General features: G+C 40.8%; 1 protein-coding gene across 6 annotated transcripts in view; it reads left to right on the top strand.

The window, feature by feature from the left end:
- Ehmt1 (euchromatic histone lysine methyltransferase 1) overlaps positions 1-17,821 on the top strand; it is a 127,611-nt gene that overhangs the window by 87,574 nt on the left and 22,216 nt on the right. For all 6 annotated transcript variants that reach the window (XM_038336752.1, XM_038336754.1, XM_038336751.1 and 3 more), the window contains 6 exons: positions 886-1,053; positions 2,184-2,266; positions 3,451-3,557; positions 9,651-9,773; positions 14,879-14,980; positions 16,809-16,913. In XM_038336752.1, coding sequence (XP_038192680.1) covers positions 886-1,053; positions 2,184-2,266; positions 3,451-3,557; positions 9,651-9,773; positions 14,879-14,980; positions 16,809-16,913 — 688 coding nt within the window. The remainder of the gene's footprint in view (positions 1-885; positions 1,054-2,183; positions 2,267-3,450; positions 3,558-9,650; positions 9,774-14,878; positions 14,981-16,808; positions 16,914-17,821) is intronic.

The raw sequence follows: 17,821 nt of genomic DNA, 5'->3' as shown, positions 1-17,821 counted from the left end.
TAAAAGATAAAGCAATGAGCCGGGCGGTGGTGGCGCACGCCTTTAATCCCAGCACTCGGGAGGCAGAGGCAGGCGGATCTCTGTGAGTTCGAGACCAGCCTGGTCTACAGGAGCTAGTTCCAGGATAGGCTTCAAAGCTACAGAGAAACCCTGTCTCGAAAAACCAAAAAAAAAAAAAAAAAAAAAAAGATAAAGCAATGTATTCCCATAGAAATATTTAATTGCTTTTCTAAGGAACCCAGTAGACATTAGCTGACTGTCTTGAGAGCTGTGGAGTGGTAAGACAGATGACTGCAGTCTTTTCACCAGCCATTCCCTGATTGGAAAGGAATGGTGAAGAGATCCAGATACTGACAGAGCCGTCAGATTGCTCAGCAAAAAAGGAAGAAGATAGTTTTATAAACATGATAGCAGTAGGAGAAAAAAACCAAAACCAAAAACCTAAAGCTTCATTTGAGGTCATTTAAAAACCTCAGGTTATATGTGTATACAATGGGAAGGTCTTAGTGCTCATATTAATTGGTAAATTCAGCATTCTCAAGTCATAGTTCCAGTAGGCACCCATCCCTAAACTGGAGGAGGTAGTAGATTGACTGGATACAGCCTGAATCTTGTTTATTAAAATAAGGTTTGAGTGAGTGGGTGGAGATCCTAGGAGTGTTGTGCCAACTTCTGAGTGTCTTGTTTATTGAGGGGATGGGGTTCTGCATTTCGGACAGCTCCCTTGAGACTTGCAGATAGTCAATGGACTGGCATTGACTCCTCAGAGGCAGCCTGTGTGGGCAGGTTGGGACAGGTCTTGTTTTATGTTTTCATTGGTTTCCGTGAGAAAGAGAGGTTTTCCAAATAATGAAACAACATTTCAATAATTTCCTTCTCATGAAGCATTGCTGGAGCCCCAGAGGACGACAAATCGCAGAGCACAGTCCCCCAGGCACCAGAGTGCTTCGATCCTGCAGGGCCAGCTGGGTTCGTGAGGCCAACTTCTGGCCTTTCCCAGGGTCCAGGAAAGGAGACCTTGGAAAGTGCTCTAATCGCTCTGGACTCTGAAAAGTAAGAGCCAGCCTGTTTTTGTTTTTTGTTTTTTTTTTGTTGTCGTTGTTTTTGTTTTTTTTCCAGAGACAGCTCAGGGTCAGGTTCTTCCCCAGGGGTTCCTAATACTTTCCAGCTTTTTGAGTAACACTGTTTATCAAAGGATGACTTCATGAGGTACCACTCTCATATGTCTTCCCACTGTCTGGGATATATTGTTGCAAATTATTATCCATTCATGCCAAGAGCAAGAGATGAGATTCTTTTTATCCTGAGCAAGGACAGTCTTATGTACTCCTTTGGGTGAGCTGCCTGTAGGCTCCTAGAGCAGACACTATCATTCCATGAGTTCCTACCATCTACCTTGCTACCTAATCTCTGCTTAGTGAGGCTAGATCAGGTAACCCCCTCAGGCTGTTTTCTGGACCCCACACTGCAACCTTTATTGGCTCACAGGTCTGCTTGTGTCCTCTTTCTCTGGGGACAGCTTTCCACTCCTTACAGAGGCTTATCAAGGTGTCTTACTCTGCCCTGGAAGGAAAATGGTTCACTCATTCGTACCTAACAGATAAGACCCTCTGTTGGTCTTCTTCATTCTGACTAGTCTCTCACTCTCTCTATCCTAGTTTATCTGATACTCTTAATCCCTGTCCATTGACCAGGCCCCAGACTTTTCCTAACCCCTCTACTCCTAATCCTTGTTTAGAAGTTGAGTAAGCTTCATAGCAAACATGTTGACTTAAGGCCCTTTCTTGCTGCTAGAGGATAGCTAGTATCACCCTACGACAGTTGTCATCACTTGAGCTGCACAGGTCACCCTGGACATGAATGGGCTGCACCTCATATGCCATCTTGAGTATAAATGATAATAATACATGACGACTTCCGGCAGCTCCCCGACCTTCTACAATATAGCAGCGTGTCTGCGCCCTGAGTGGGGCACATGTCATGTTAGCAGCGGTGGTTTAGTCTGCAGCACTTTTATGACATAAGAAGATAGTTGTTGAGGTTTTTGTTGTTGTTTTGTTTGTTCTTTTGGTGGGCAGTGCCTCAAGGCTTTAAACATGCTCACAAACGCTCTCAACATTGTACCTCTTGCCCTGTTTTGACAATAAGAGACTGGTGCTGATTCTGTCCTCTGCTTCTTACAGACCCAAGAAGCTTCGCTTCCACCCCAAGCAGCTGTACTTCTCTGCCAGACAGGGTGAGCTGCAGAAGGTGCTTCTCATGCTCGGTGAGTTGCTATTACCTGAGACCTCAAAAGGAACACAGGGAAGCCTTATTGGTTACCCCTTTTCTCATGAGCCCCATCTCACTGTCTAATGCTTAAAATGTTTGATTCCTCCGATGAGTGAAAGAAAGTCCTCCCTGGTATTTAACCTGTTACATGGCCTGGAAATGTTCTCTGTGCATTTCTAGTTTTTAAAAAGTGAAAAAAAAATCTAGTTTATAAAGTAACCAGTTGAGTGATTATTAGATTAAGCAGAAATGTACATTGCAGGAAAAGCAGCTGCAGCATGACTGGGTCCTGTTGTGACATGTTGCAGTGAGGAAGCCAATGCTTCTGTGCTGGCAGGAGCATTACTGCTGCACAAAGTGATCCTGTGGAATTAAGGAGATTGTATGTTTTGCAGCTGCTGAGCTTGGGTTAACTCTTTAGTGCCTGAGAATGTGCTTGAGTCCTCAGCTCATGGTTCTGAGGCTTGACCTCTCTGAAGTTCATCTTTGGTTGAAAAGCATGGATAAACTGCACTTTGAATGACAGCAAATCATGAAAGAAGCCAAAATTTATCAAGAAGAAAGGAAAAGATGGGAGACTTCATTTAATTTTTAAAAAAAGTTTTATTCTTCATGGATTTCATATAGTATTAATTTGCTTCATTAATTTTTGCATGGTATCTTGATTCAATGTCTAGAAAAATGCTCAAAATTTGGGAGCTTAAGGCAGAAGGATTTCAAGTTCAAGGCCAGCCTGGGCTGCATAGTGAGACCCTGTGTTTCCAAAAAGTAAAAATGAAACAAATATTTGAGTCTTAGGGTTACACTTTTATCTGCTCCTGGGACATGTCTATTAGGAGCTGTTCTCCCTTTAGCATGTTTTTTTATAAGTTTGTAAGAGGCTGAGATAAGAGTATCTGAAAGCACCAGAACTCAAGGGTTAGAATGAGCACAGTAAAACTCTCTGAGAAACCTGCCTACCCAGGTTTCATGTAGGGCTGGTATAGGGTCTCTTGATCTTACTAGTACAACTGGGGCCTAACTTCTGCCTGCAGACAGGGCATAGTGACTCCATCATGGCTTCAGAGGTCATTTTTTACATTGATGTTATCCATGTCAGCCCTGAATGACTGTCATAAGTATATGAAAGTGTATTGTGGTTACATCTGATATAATTAGTAAAATTGTGTTTGTTTACAGTTGATGGAATTGATCCCAATTTCAAAATGGAGCATCAGAGTAAGCGTTCCCCATTGCATGCTGCTGCAGAGGCTGGCCACGTGGACATCTGCCACATGCTGGTTCAGGTTTGGAAGGATAGCTTTAAATAGTTTCTTCATCCTCTCAGTGTTTATCTAAGTGTCACTAGGCTAACATGGCAGTGGTACCTCGACTACTATAGGTACTCTACATTGCCTCTGTAGAGTACCGCCCTGCTGTGTAGCTGTGTCTCAGCGTATTTCCTAGTTTTAGTTTAGCCTTGGCTGGCTTTCATGTTACGAAGGTCCTGCTATAGATGATGGGGGCTTAGTGAGACCCAGATCTTTTCCTCTTCTAATCCCTGTGACCAATGACATATCCCTCATTGTTTAAACCATGTCTAGAATTTTCTTTAATTTTATGAGATGACTGAATAGTTAAAGGTGCTTGCTACCAAACCTGACAACCCGAGTTTGACTTCTGGAACTCGCGTAGTAGAATAAGAGAACACATATTATTCTCTGACCTTCACATGTGTTGTGATGTATATATATGTCTCCCCAATTGTAAATAAATGTAAAAAATCTAAATAACATTGAAAGTTATTTTTTTCCATCCAGAACACTCTTGCAACCATTAACCATCCTCTGTTTCTCTCCACACCTTTTTTCAGCAGCTGGTAACCACTGTCTTCCACATTCAAGGGAGACTGTGCAGTGTTCTGTTGTGCTTCTGTAAATGCAGGATCACAGTCTTATTTATGGCAGTTGTTACATTGTGTCCACACACCACACTTTTGGTTTGGTTCAGTGTCAGTGATAGTTCCTGTGAACAGGGCTGTCATAGACTTAGGTGTCCAGAGGTCTCTCAGACCTAAGCTCCTTTCTTTTGAATATACATCTAGGAGTACACTTTCTGGATCACTTGGTTGCTCTAGCTCCAGAAGTTGAAAAACCTCCATACTGTCTTTTGTAGCGCCTATTTGGCTGATTATTAAAGATCTAAGCATTTTTCTTTTTCTACATCTGCATGGCTACTTGTTACTTATTTATCTTTTTTAATTTGTATTTCCTTCATGATTAGTGGTGTTGTAATTTTTCATATACTTGTGGTTCTTGTTACAGCTTTTTTTGAGAAATGTTTGATATGTTACTTTCTTTGAAAAATAAGTTATTTGCTATTGAGTTGTGAGATTTCTGGAAATCAATCCCTTGTTAAATGAATATTTTACAGATACTTCCCTCTGTTATAGGCCACCGATTAATTTTGTTTCCTATATTGTTTATACAGCTATACAGAAGTTTGATAGAGGTTGCCTGTGTAGAATCAATCTTGCATCCTTAGGATGAAATCATTTGATCCTAGTGATTTTATTTCTGCTGTGTTATTTAACTAACTTGCTAGTATTTTGCTCACAATTTTCATATCTATCTACTAGGATAGCTGTTTTCTGTAGCCTTTGGCTGTGGCTGCTGCTGGTGTTAGCGTTAGTACTGTAGAACAATATTTATATTGTATTAGGATGGTGTCAGCCCCCCCCCCCCCAGTAGTTTTAGAAATACTGGCATTAATCTTTGGAAATTTGGTGAAGTTTCATTGTGAAATTGACCACTCTGGACTTTTCTTTGTTGGAAGACATTTTGACTTTACTTCAGTCCCTTATTATTTATTGGACTTTTCAAGCATTTTATTTATTCATCCTTCAATTTTGATTGGTTTCAAGTGTCGAGAAAGTTGCTCATTTCGTGCTGTCATCTGATTGTTTATGATAGTCCATAATGATCCTTTTTGCTCCTGTGATGTCAGCTGATAAATACCTAGTCTGCTTTTTTTGAGCTGTGTTCATTTTTTTTTCTTGGTTAGGTTAACTACAGGTTTGTTTTACCTTTTCTAAAAATCAACTTTGTCTTTTGAACTTTGTTTTTTCATTTATCATATTCATTTCATTTGTTTCTCTTCTGATCTTTGTTTATTAATTTTGGATTTTGTTCTAGTTCCTTAGCATTCCATCATTAGTTTATTTATTTGAGACTTCTATTTTTTGCTATAGTTTACTGCTATAAATATCTTTCTTAGTATTGCTTTTGCTTTATCCCATGTTGTATTTTCATTTGTTCTAGGAAGTGTGTGTGTGTGTATGGCAGAGGTTGGCATCATGTGTCTTCCTTAACCAATCTCCACTTTATAGAAATAGGGACTTTTATTTAAGACAAGAGCTTGAAGATTAGCCTAGCTAGCCAGCTTGCATCTGGGATCCCTCAGTTCTGTGTCCCGTATGCTAGGATTAAAGTCAGGTCAGTCTGTCCTCCCAACTCTACTTTTACAAGGGTGCTGGGATACAAGCGCTTGTTGTCATGCGTGCATGGCAAGAGGTTTGCCTCCCAAGCCATCTCCTTAGCTCCCAGTTCTAGAAAATATTTTAGACTTCTTTCGTATTTCTTCACTGACTCATTACTTATGAGAATACTGTTGAATTTCTTTGTATATATACTATTCCTGAAGTGCCTTTTGCTGATTTTCACTTTTATTTAATTGTGGCCATAGACTATATATATATATATATCGTCTACATATATATGCATGCTATGGTTTCAGGTTTTTGTTTTTCATTTTCTTTTGTTGAGGGGGAGGCTAAAATTGTTTGGGGGCTAGGGAGATAGCTCAGCAGTTAAGACCACATACTTATTACTCTTTCAGGAGTCCCAGAAACTATGTTGCAAAGGGGTGGGAGTGGGTGGGTGGTGCACTGCCTCCTGTAACTCTAGCTCTTGTGTACATACATACAATGCCAATAATTAGAAATAAAACAAATCTTAAAATATTTATTTACACTTACTTATGGTCTGACCTACACAATGTTCTGTATCCTGATGCGAAGAATTTTCATTCTACAATTCTAACATGAATTGTGCAAATGTCAGACTGTTCCTTTGATCTGTAATACAGTTCAATTCCACTGTTTCTTTCTTGATTTTGATCTGAGTGAGCTCATCAGATGAAAATTATATGAATCCCACAGTTACATTGTTCTCTGTCCCTTTAAATATGATGTTCATATTATATAATTGGGTTCTCTTATATGTTGTTGGTTTTTTTTTTTAAAGGCCTTGGAGCCTGTCCTGGAACTCCCTCTGTAGTCCAGACTGGCCCTGAACTCACAGAGATCCACCTGCCTCTTCCTCTTGAGTGCTGGGATTAAAGGTGTGTGCCACCACTGCCCAGCACAAATAACTTGTTGTTGTTGTTGGTTTTTTTTTTTTTTTTTTTTTTTTTTTTCAAGACAGGGTTTCTCTGTGGCTTTGGAGCCTGTCATGGAACTAGCTCTTATAGACCAGGCTGGCCTCAGCAGCTTTTTTTTTTGAGCCTGTCCTTGGAACTAGCTCTTGTAGACCAGGCTGGTCTCGAACTCACAGAGATCCGCCTGCCTCTGCCTCCCGAGTGCTGGGATTAAAGGTGTGCGCCACCACCAACTGGCAAAGGGGAGAGTGTTCGGGGTTTTTTTTTTATTTATTTTGTGAGAATTCATTTCATGTGTATAAATGTTTGCCTACATGTAAGCCTGTGTACAGCAAGCTTGCACTGCTTAAGAAGGCTGGAAGAGTGTGTTCGTTTCCCTAAAACTGGAGTTTACAGACAGTTGTGAGCTGCCATGTGGGTGCTAGGAATTGAACCTGGGTCCTCTGAAAGGGCAGTCAGTGCTGTTAACCTCTGAGCCACCTCTTCAGCCTCTTGTATATTGAGTAATATGTATTTTTAATTGTTATTTTCTTTTATTAAATTGACTACTATGTCATAGAGTGACCTTGAAAATTTTCTTTTTAGTTGTGAACAAGTATTTTGCTTAGATTTATTTCTCTGTACCACATGCATGCCTGGTGACTGGAAACCAGAAGAGGGCCTTGGATCCTCTAGAACTGGAGTTAAAGACAGTTGTGAGCCACTATGTACTTTCTGTGAATCAAACCCAGGTCCTTTAGAAGAGCAACAAGTGTTCCTAACCATTGAACCATCTTTCCAGCCCTTGGTTGGTTTTTCTTTTATTAAAATCTGTCTTATCTAAGTATATCAGCTTGCTCTTTTTGCAGTTCATCTTTTTCTGTCAATTCACTTGAACGATGTGTGTGTTACTAAAATGAGTTTCTTACTGTCAGCAAATCATCTGATCTTTTTTAAAAATCCATTTAGTCTGTATTTTTTTATTTGGAGAATTTATTCTCTTTCTATTTAAGCCATTATTGTTAAGGACACAATCCTGTCAACTTGTTTGTTCATTGTTCCTCCGTTATTTAGCATTCCCTTTCCATCTCTTGTATGTCTTTGTGGGTTTGGGGAATCTGCAAGGGACGGATTTGATCCTATTACATCTGGGTGAGTCCGTTTGCATGCTTTCATGATTGTTTTTAAAAATCTGATATTAGACATCTTGTTCTTTTTTTTTATTTTTTTATTTTTTTTACATGACTAGGCTGGTGACAGTCCTCATGTTGACTGTCTTGAAGGTCTGTTCCTACTTCATTTCTTGATGATAGCTTTCAGGGGTCTGTATTTTCAGCAGCAGATATTCGGTCTTTGTTTTCTCTACACTCTGCAGATACCACTTGACTCTCCCCAGGGTTTCTGTTTCCAAGTCTGCTGTGGTATAACTGGGATTTCTTTGTGTGTAACTTAAGGATTTTCTCTGGCTGTGTTTAAGATTCTCACTTTGTCTTGTGCTTTTGATTAATATAATTCTTAAAGACTATCTATTTTAGTTGAAATATACTTTGGGGTCCTTTGTAACTTCCTGGTTCTGTTTCATTTTCTCCAAGTTTGTAAACTTTTCGGTAGTTACTTCTTTGAACAAGCTTTCTCTATTTTCCCTTTTCTCTTATCCTTCTAAACTATACATGTAGTTGTTGTTTCTCTTTATGGTATCCAAGTCCATAGCTGTTTTTGTTCTTGTTTTTATAAATGTACATGTGTGTTTCTATACACTTTGTCTCCTTTTTGCTGCGGTTGAGCTGTTCCCTATGCATAGACTGTAGAACCTTCCCCACTAATACCAGTAGGAGCTGTACTGACATTTTGCCTTGTGGTTACTCCTTGTGATGGATCCTGGAGCATCAAGACTCTGGTAGTGGATCTGTTTTCTACTACCATTCTTAGCTTGATATATTTATTGACTTTTGGCATTTTATATGTTTTGCTTATTCCTGGATTTTTGAACACTTGTCTTTTTGCCTCCATGATCTGAATTCTCACCTTGTTATTGTTAGGATCATTGTCGCTGCGGAGTTATGGCTTTCCTTTGTCTTCTGGTGTTTTTGTTTGTTGGTTTGTTTTTCTGTTTATTTTAAGCAGCTAGACCTTGACCTTTAAATTTAGTGTTTGAAACCACCTATATTTTCTCTACATGTTTTTTGTCTCACTGCTGCTCTGGTCCCTGCTCTTGTAAGACAGCCCTCCCATTGGAGCGCATCTTTGGACTTCAGCTTTTTTACTGCTGTCATCAAGAACTCTAGCTTTACTTATCGCTGTCAATATTTACTTTATAAGTTACAGAAGCCTATGGAGAAGGCTCAGCTGTCAGTAACCAGTTCCTCTTGGCCACAGCTGATAACAAACTGGGGCCTTACTTGTGTGTACTTGTCAGTTCATTTGTCTCTTTATTTTATTGAAAAAGTTATAAATTATTCCAAAATTCTTACCACTTGAAGCTAGTTTTTGTTTTGTTTATTCTGGAAACTGTTTTAACACTTGGAGAAATATGGTGATTAGATGGGGTGTCCTCTGCCCTCCCACACTTTTCTCTCCCCTGAGGTTCTTCCACTCCCTTTCTTAGACATCTCTATATCCTGCTGTCCCTGTATGTCAGGTGAATTTAGAAATGAAGTCTAGGAAGAATACTCTGCTTGAGGTAGAGCTTGATAGAATAATTATGTCTGTCTGTTTGTCGGGTGTCAAGTATGTCGGGTGTGTGAGTGGTAGAAATCAAACCCAGGGCCTTGTTCATGCATGGCGGGTACTCTACCACTGAGTAACCCACCTTTAGTTACTATGTCTCGAGTGAAGTTTTGAAAAATCAGATATAATTGGTCAGTAAAACAGTTTCATTGTTAAATATCTTAATAACAAATACAAAGCCTCATAGCTCTTTTACTTATTGGGATGGAGGATTCAGAAATTACCCTCAACACATCTAAACAATCTTTGTTTACTAGGCGGGTGCCAATATTGACACTTGCTCAGAAGATCAGCGGACCCCATTGATGGAGGCTGCAGAAAACAACCACTTGGATGCAGTGAAGTACCTCATTAAGGCCGGAGCACAGGTGGATCCGAAGGTACCCACCCAGTCAGGTTCATATTCCTATTTCATGTGTAGATGTTTCTTAGATGAACAAGGGACAGTTTCTCCTTGAAACTTCTGCAGGAACTTGTTGCTGTTGGACTTTTACCCTGTTGTCTAACATAGCATCTTTACTTACTTGGTGTAGTAGATAGTTGCTTTTCTTATTACTGTGGTAAAATGCCTGATAGAATGACTTATGGGAGTAAAGATTTATTTTGGCTCATGATTTCAGAGGGATTTAGGTCTCTAGTGCAGAAGGCATGACATCGTAGCAGCAGGTACTTGCAGCAGCAACTTTTTAATGTGTTTACAGATCAGAGGCAGAGGATGTAAGCCAGGTCCAGTAGCAGGTATAACCTGCAGAGGTCTGTCCATGGTGACCTGCTTCTGCATTCAGGTCCTACCTTCTGAAAATGCCAGTTTTTAAGTTGGGGGATCAAACTTTTAAACAGCCTTTGGGAATGTTTCTGATGGCAAACTATAAATACACGGTGACCTGGCCTATTATTAAAGATTCCCTTGTAAGCACTAGGTTTACCTCTTGTGCCAATATTAGCCAAATCAGCCAATAAGGAGTTGGTCCTGAAATTTTTTTTGCTTCCTCATTCATTGTGTTTTCCTGCTTATGTTTAGAGCCGTTAGACAAGAAGAGAAGTAGAAGATACCCAAATTGAGAAGACTCAGTTCGTACTTGATTGATCTTATGGGTAGAAGTTATAAAAAGGGTCAAGAAAAGTGTCGTTAGAGTAATGAACTAATTTACTATAATAGGGTACAAAACTGACACAAATAGCAATTCCCTCCCTCCCTCCCTCCTTTTCCCTTTCTCCCTCCCTCCCTCCCTCCTTTCCTTCCTTCTTTTAGAGAGGGTCTTATATTGTAAACTTAGTGCTTGTTATCTTCCTGCTTCAGACTCCTGAATACCGGGGTTATAAGTGTGTATCACCACGTCTGTCATATATTTCTATATTCTTGCAGTTAAATTTTCCCAAAAGGAAGTTGAGTTAATTTCATTTATAGTAATATCAAGAAGGAGTATGTTTAACCAAAGAGGAAAAAACAACTTACACACAGATAACTCAAGCAATTGTTAAAGGAGACAGAGAGTTTAGTTTATAGCTCAGTTGGTAGAGCGCTGGCCTCAGCACCACATAAACTATGTGTGGTGGTTTACACCTTAATTCTAGCACTTGGGAGGCAAAAGGCAGGAAAATCAGAAGTTCATGGCCATCTTTGGTTACATAGTGAATTTGAAGCCAGCCTGGGCTACATGAGACCCTCTTTTTTTTTTTTTTTTAAATGGGAGGTCGTCTTTTGTCTGTGCATATTCATGTAACCCTTTTCAAAATTCCAATGATACACAGAAATACCCAGCCTAAAGTTCATACATAATTTCCAGGAGATCTAGAGTAATTGACCAAGTTTGAAAGAGAACAGTGTCTGTGGAATTAGACTTCCTTATTTCAGATGTTAGTACAAAGCTACAATAAGGAAAGTGGTGTAGTACTGTTATAAAGATGGAGCCACAGAAGGAGAATTAGATGACAAAAAAATCTCAGAAATAAAACATTTCTTGTGTTGTTAGTTGGTTCAAGACAACTTTTCAGCAAATGGTGCTGGGGAATCTTAGTATTTGTGTGTAGAAAAATGTGGTCATACCATGTATATGTAAAATGATCAAAAAATTGAACATAATAGCTATAATTATATACTTCGCAGGATAGTAAAAGCCATAATCACAACACTCACAATGCAGAGGTAGGAGGATTGTCCACACATAGCACCTCAGACTACACCCTAAGGGCTGGTGTCCCAAAAGCTATTGGCTGAATGAATTTTCACATCACAAGCCCTGAGCGTTAGGTTGTGTTGGATCAGTGGGGACTGGACTCCACAACTCTATATTTGTTGGGGCTTTGTTTAGTAGTCGCCATTTGTTGCAAAAAGTTTTCTTGATGAGTGATGAGAAGTACTGTGGTTATAAGGGTAAATATTTAGGACATAGTTAATAATTTTGCTGATTTAATAGAACATTTTTAAGGATTTCTTTTTAATTATGTGATGTGTCTTTGTGTAGGTATATGCCTATGAGTGCAGGTACCTGATAAACCAAAGAGGGCATCAGATTTCCCAGGAGTTGGAGTTGCAGGGAGTCATGAGCCACCTGGTATAGGTGCTGAGAACTAAACTCAGGCCCTCTACCAGAGCAAATGTGATCTTAACCATCAAGCCATCTCTTTCCAGCACTAAAGATAAATTTTTACTCTTTAGAGAAAGTACAAAGAAATATAGCCTAGTTGGAAAAGTAAGGTGGAATCAGGAAAAACAGTTTATGTAGGTGCCATACAGGAAGTACATAAAACCAGGTGAAACAAAGAGAGAACATAGAAAAGTAGAACATTTAAACCGCCTGTGTCAGTTGTTTGGCTACAGAAGGAAACTCTCTGATGGGAAGTGCGTGCATGAATGCACTTGTGCATGTGCACATCCTCCCTCCCCCATGGCATCTTAGAATGAAGATGAACATGGTATGAGAGACAGGGTGAAACATACTTTTGCTGTGCAAGATTATGAACTTGGAGGTCATATTTAAAAGATGAACAAGTAGAACTTCAGAAACTAAAAGGGAAGATTATCTTTATGATTTTGTAGTAAACAACGGAAAAGGAAATTGACAAGAACATAAGTAGCCCATTGAAGATGAAATAGCAGTTTTAAATGTAAAAGAATAACTCAGCCTTTAAATTCTGACTAAGATAGCATTGTAATGTTGAAAATACCTGGCAAAGTACAGAGCTAAAGGCACATGTGTTAGTGTGTGAGTTGAATATCTCCTGAATAGTAGCTTATTATACTAGTAAAGTGGAGTCCTGGTTAATTCTTAGGTGTCTGACCCTGGCCCAGGCAGTGAAGGAAACATTGTATTGTTTAGCACATCGTTTAAATAGCAAAGGATAAGAAGTAGCTGTATGTTCCTTGGCTAGGAGTATAGAATCTAGGGCTAGTTTTACCTCAGCTAAACACAACCAACGAGGTACTGGAGAGATGGTTTCATATCTAAGAGCTCTGGCTACTCTTCCAGAAAACTTAGTTCTATTTCCAGCACCTACGTTGTTGATTTATAATAATCTGTAATTCCAGTCCCAAGGGATATCATACACTTTTCTACCTCTGTGGCATGTGGTACGTAGGCTTACATGCAGCCAAAACACACACACACACACACACACACACACACACACACACACACACACTCACTCACTCACTCACTATAAAGACACCCGTCCATACACATATAATAATTTGGAAAAAAAAATAAAGACAACAAATGCGTGTTTCAATGTTATCCTCAAAGAAAAACTAGAAGTACCACACTGAACTAAAGAGTTGTAGAGGACTTGTGGAATGATGCACACTATTATAAATTAGCCAAGATCTCTGCTGTTGAATTATAGAAGTATTGAGATACATCAGAAAACTAGACACTAAATTCAATAGCCATTGGCCTGGGGGTGGGGGTGGGGAGATAATTGAATGAAAAAGGAAGCAAGCTGTTGAATGTGTCTATGATGGGTGTGATAAAAACTTCAATTGTACTTGGAGACTACTTTACAACTGACTGTTAGATACCACTGCCTTTCCCTGCTAGAAGCCCTTGCTATTTGCTACTTCTATGTCTTAGTCCTATGAGTTTCCTTTGGCTAAAGTATTTTTTCAGTCTTCACCCTGTGAGAACCAACCCGCTCATACTCTGCCTGCCTCTTGTCCGGATCACATACACACATCTTGGTGGCATGAAGTGCGAGTGTGTGTGTATGTATGCATGCACACATGCCTGCGTTCCCTGCTGTGTAATATGTAATTCAGCTACCAATTCTTTCTGCCATGTGTGCCATCACTGTTCTTAAAACCTGCAGCAGCCTGGCGGTGGTAGCACACACCTTTAATCCCAGCACTCGGGAGGCAGAGGCGGGCGGATCTCTATGAGTTTGAGGTCAGCCTGGTCTACAAGAGCTAGTTCCAGGACAGGCTCCAAAGCTACAGAGAAACCTTGTCTCAAACAAACAAACAAACAAACACAAACCCCACACAACCCAAACAAACAAAAAAACCCTGCAGCAATCTTCCAGTGTCGTTTGCCCATATCAATACATGGAGTGACACATACCGACTCCTCTTCAGAAGATGGACATTCTAATTATTATCAGATGTGTGTCTAATGATGTGTTAAAATCTAGTGTTTTGGCTTTGAGATAGAAAGTAGAGAGAAAGTTAGTAGATATAAGGCCAATACCAAGATGTGAGTAGGGAGACTTGTCTTTAAGAACAATAGCCAGTGAAAACAGGAGCAGAGGAGCAATGCCTGGCTTGGGATGTACTTGGGTTTTGCTTATGTGTAGCTGTTGGAACTTCTTGGTCAGTGTCTTTAATTTGTTGTTGTTGTTGTTGTTATTTAGTATGATGTGTATAGAACCCAGGAGGAAACAGAGACAAAAGCTAATGAAATATGCTCAGCACCGAAGAATAAGTAGTAATGCGGCTGAATTGCATCTGTAGGGCAAGCTTACCTGTTGCTTATTCTTTTCACCTTGCTTTGAACTCTCCTACTGTGGATGGCTTTTACTGATCAGTCCACTCTGTTTTCCATGTGCTCTGTGATCATACTTAGCTCTCCAACGTTCTTTAAGGAGCCGCTATGGCCTGGATAAGCCTCATATTCATGGTAAAACTGTTCCTTGCAGGAGCTGGCAAACCATATTGGTTATGACAAGAAGGCTGGGGCCATCTAGTTTAGGGAGGGTAGAAATGGACAAGCTTTTCATCAGGATATCCAGATTATGTAGGTATATGTGATTAGAGCAGGGTTTCTTCCAACCTGAAGGTTTCTTTAGTTGGGACAAAGGACTTGGTTGAGTCTTAGTATTCCCTGTGGACCATGGGCCTTTGAGACAAGACTCTGGTCCTCTTGGCCTGTCTTCAGCTGGGTGGGTTCTTTGTTAGTTCCTCCCTTAGACCAGGAGCATAGGTTCCCTGTGGTTTGTATTAGGAACAAAGTCATAAGTGGTTTCTCTATATTGAATGGCATTTGTATTGCAGGATGCAGAGGGCTCTACATGTTTGCACTTGGCTGCCAAGAAAGGCCACTATGATGTGGTTCAGTATCTTCTGTCAAATGGACAGATGGATGTCAACTGCCAGGTAAAGCCATTTCCATACGTCCCATGTGTAGTTGTCCTACCTCTTTCATGGCATCTCCTTCTCTTAGTTCAGCTCCTTAAAGGCCCACAAGTCCTGAAAGGCCTTGTCTTAGTTTCCGATGCTGTGATAAACACCATGGCCAAAAGTAACTTAGGGAGGAAAGACTTTATCTCCTCTTATAGGTCACACTTCTTCAAGATGGAAGTCAGGGTCGGTACCTGGAGGCAAGAACTGAAACAGCGACCATGGAGGAACACTGCTTACTGGCTTGCTTCCCATAACTTTCTCAGTTTGCTTTCCTATACAAGACCACTTGCTCCAAGGATGGTAGTGCCTATAGTAGACCGGGCCCTTTTACATCAGTTATGAAACAAGAAAATGCCCCCACAGTCTTGCCTGCAAAACCATTCTGATAGAGTCATTTTTCTGAACTGATGGTCCCTTTTTCCAGATAACCCTAACTTATGTTAAGTTGACTTAAAAAAAAAAAATGGCTTGCACAGGCCTTATCCCCACATTCTCCACCTGTTAGGGCATTTTTGCTATACTTGGCTTCATGGCTCTGTCCTTGGTATTCTGCCAGGCTTCCTCATGTCTGTTTAGTGTCCCCCAACTCCCATGTCCAGGATAGCTTCTGCCCTCCCTTAGGCACCCGGGCTTCCCTCCTAGACTTATTTGTTCCTGGTACTGCCATTGTTTCACTGTGTGTTTGCTGACCTGACCCCCTGCTGTCACGGACTCTCTGACCTTTGGTGCCTTATTGGTGCCAAGCACACAGTAGATATCTACAAATGCATGCCAGTCCAGCAGTGATCTAAGAGCTAAAGTCAAGACTGTCCACACACACACCATAGTAGGCCCTTTGAGTTTTGGTTTTGGGGCTGCATTTCCATCTCCCTTATCTTCGACCTTTTAGCCCAGGCACTTCTTGCCTTTTAGTTTTGGGCCTGGTTTCTTGTACTGTTTTGTCTGTGATCTCCTGCCACATAGACTAGAAAATAGCAGCTTTTTCATTATCTAAAAGTAATATGGCCTGATTTATTTTAACTGCCCCTAGCATTGTATCTTTATTCATCCTGTTGGGTTACTTAGTGCGATATTCCATTCCTTGTCACCCTGGGCTGGCTTTTGATGCAGCATGAGCATCCTTATGTCCCCACTGTTTCAGATGATGCCAGTAGTCAACTACAGAGAGATCATCTTCATTTGTAGAGGCTGTATGTGTCTACAGTGACATGCAAGTGTGGATATATAGGAAAACCTTTGGAGGTGCTGGGGAGGAGGCTGTCTGGCAACTCCAGATTGCTAAGTGGCAACAGAACATACAGAATACCTTTTCTGATTGAAACGAAACTATTTAACATGCATTGATCTCAACCATAGTGGTAGGAAGGCAACTCATGAGATTCCTAATGGACCTTATAGCCACGATTGGTCTTTCTGACCCTGGCCTTTGCAAAGAGGCAGTGGCAATTCCCTCTGTGCCTGATACTCATCAGTCCATCTGCTGTTTGGTCTTGTGCTTAGTCATCAGAAGGAAGGGCCAAGGGCATGAGTGAAACATTGTATTCATGCTTCCCACAAACCTTGCTCTGGGTCCTCCCTGGGTTGGTTCAGACTAACTGAATGGCAACAGTGTTGGCTGGAACAGAGAGGTCAGCCAGCAGCCTACCTCCCCTATTGTCAAGGGACTGTGCCTTTGGTGGGAGCCAGGTCCCACCTTTGACTTGTCAGAAAACAGTTCTCTGCACAAACTCCCTGAACAGGCTGCATGAAGTTTTTCTCCTGTTTGCTGTCTGATGGTGGTATCACTTGTCTGTTTGCTCAGGATGATGGTGGTTGGACGCCTATGATCTGGGCCACTGAGTACAAGCATGTAGACCTGGTGAAGCTGCTGCTGTCCAAAGGCTCTGACATCAATATCCGGGACAATGTGAGTTTTAACCATGGTGCTTCAGAAACCTTAAGGACACAGCCTCTTAGAAGGCTGGAGGGGCTAGGCCACTGGGCAGCTTCCTCCATCTGATGGGCCTTTGGTCTCAGAAATGTCGTTCTAGCACAGGATGGCTATTTTGGCCCTTTGTAGTCAAATTTCACTTGTATTGGGTCCCTGAAAATCTGGCCTCTGTGTAGGAGAGTTGAGGGGTGTATGGCGTTTGTTAATCTCTGTCCTGTACTTTTCTGCTGGTCCTTGTCCCTGACTCACCTGGAAGGGAAGCCCAGCCGTGATTATGTTAACTCTATAGTGACTATTTTGAAAGAGAAAGAAATGCGAATGAACTGATTTAAGATACCCTGAGTGCCTAGTTTATGGAGTCAGTTCATTTGTCCAGAAACTATAGAGTCCAGAGTTAGAGAAATAGTTTTGTTACTCCTCTAGATATTATGTGACTTTTCCTGAGGATAGTTGAACAAAAGACCTAAATAACAGACCAAAGAAACAGTTGTACACATCTATATAAAGCTCATTTCCAGAGGGAGACGCAAGCGATTTCTACTCCTTTTTTGAAGGTCCCAAGGAAAAATTGATCCCACAGAGTTTACTTTGGAAAACCAGTGACTATATTAGGGTGGGACCTCTAACATCAATCTAATCAAGACAGTTGCTTGACAGAGTTGACCAGAGGCAGATCTGATCTGGCCAATTCCTTAGCTAAGATTCCCTCTTCCTAGGTGACTCTAGTCTGTGTCAAGTTGACAATAAGAACTATCCAGCACAGATGTATTGCTGGCTAATATGGTATGCAGCTTGTGGGACCTTAGGGTCTACCCTCCTTTCCAGGAGCGCCTAGGAATGCAGTCTACTTCTGGCCATGAGATTCTCATTTAACAACCTTATGG

Source organism: Arvicola amphibius, chromosome 7 (genome assembly GCF_903992535.2).
Source record: "Arvicola amphibius chromosome 7, mArvAmp1.2, whole genome shotgun sequence".
Taxonomy (NCBI): Eukaryota; Metazoa; Chordata; class Mammalia; order Rodentia; family Cricetidae; genus Arvicola; species Arvicola amphibius.
The sequence above is the reverse complement of the archived record's forward strand: the minus strand, read 5'-3'. Positions and strand labels throughout refer to the sequence as shown.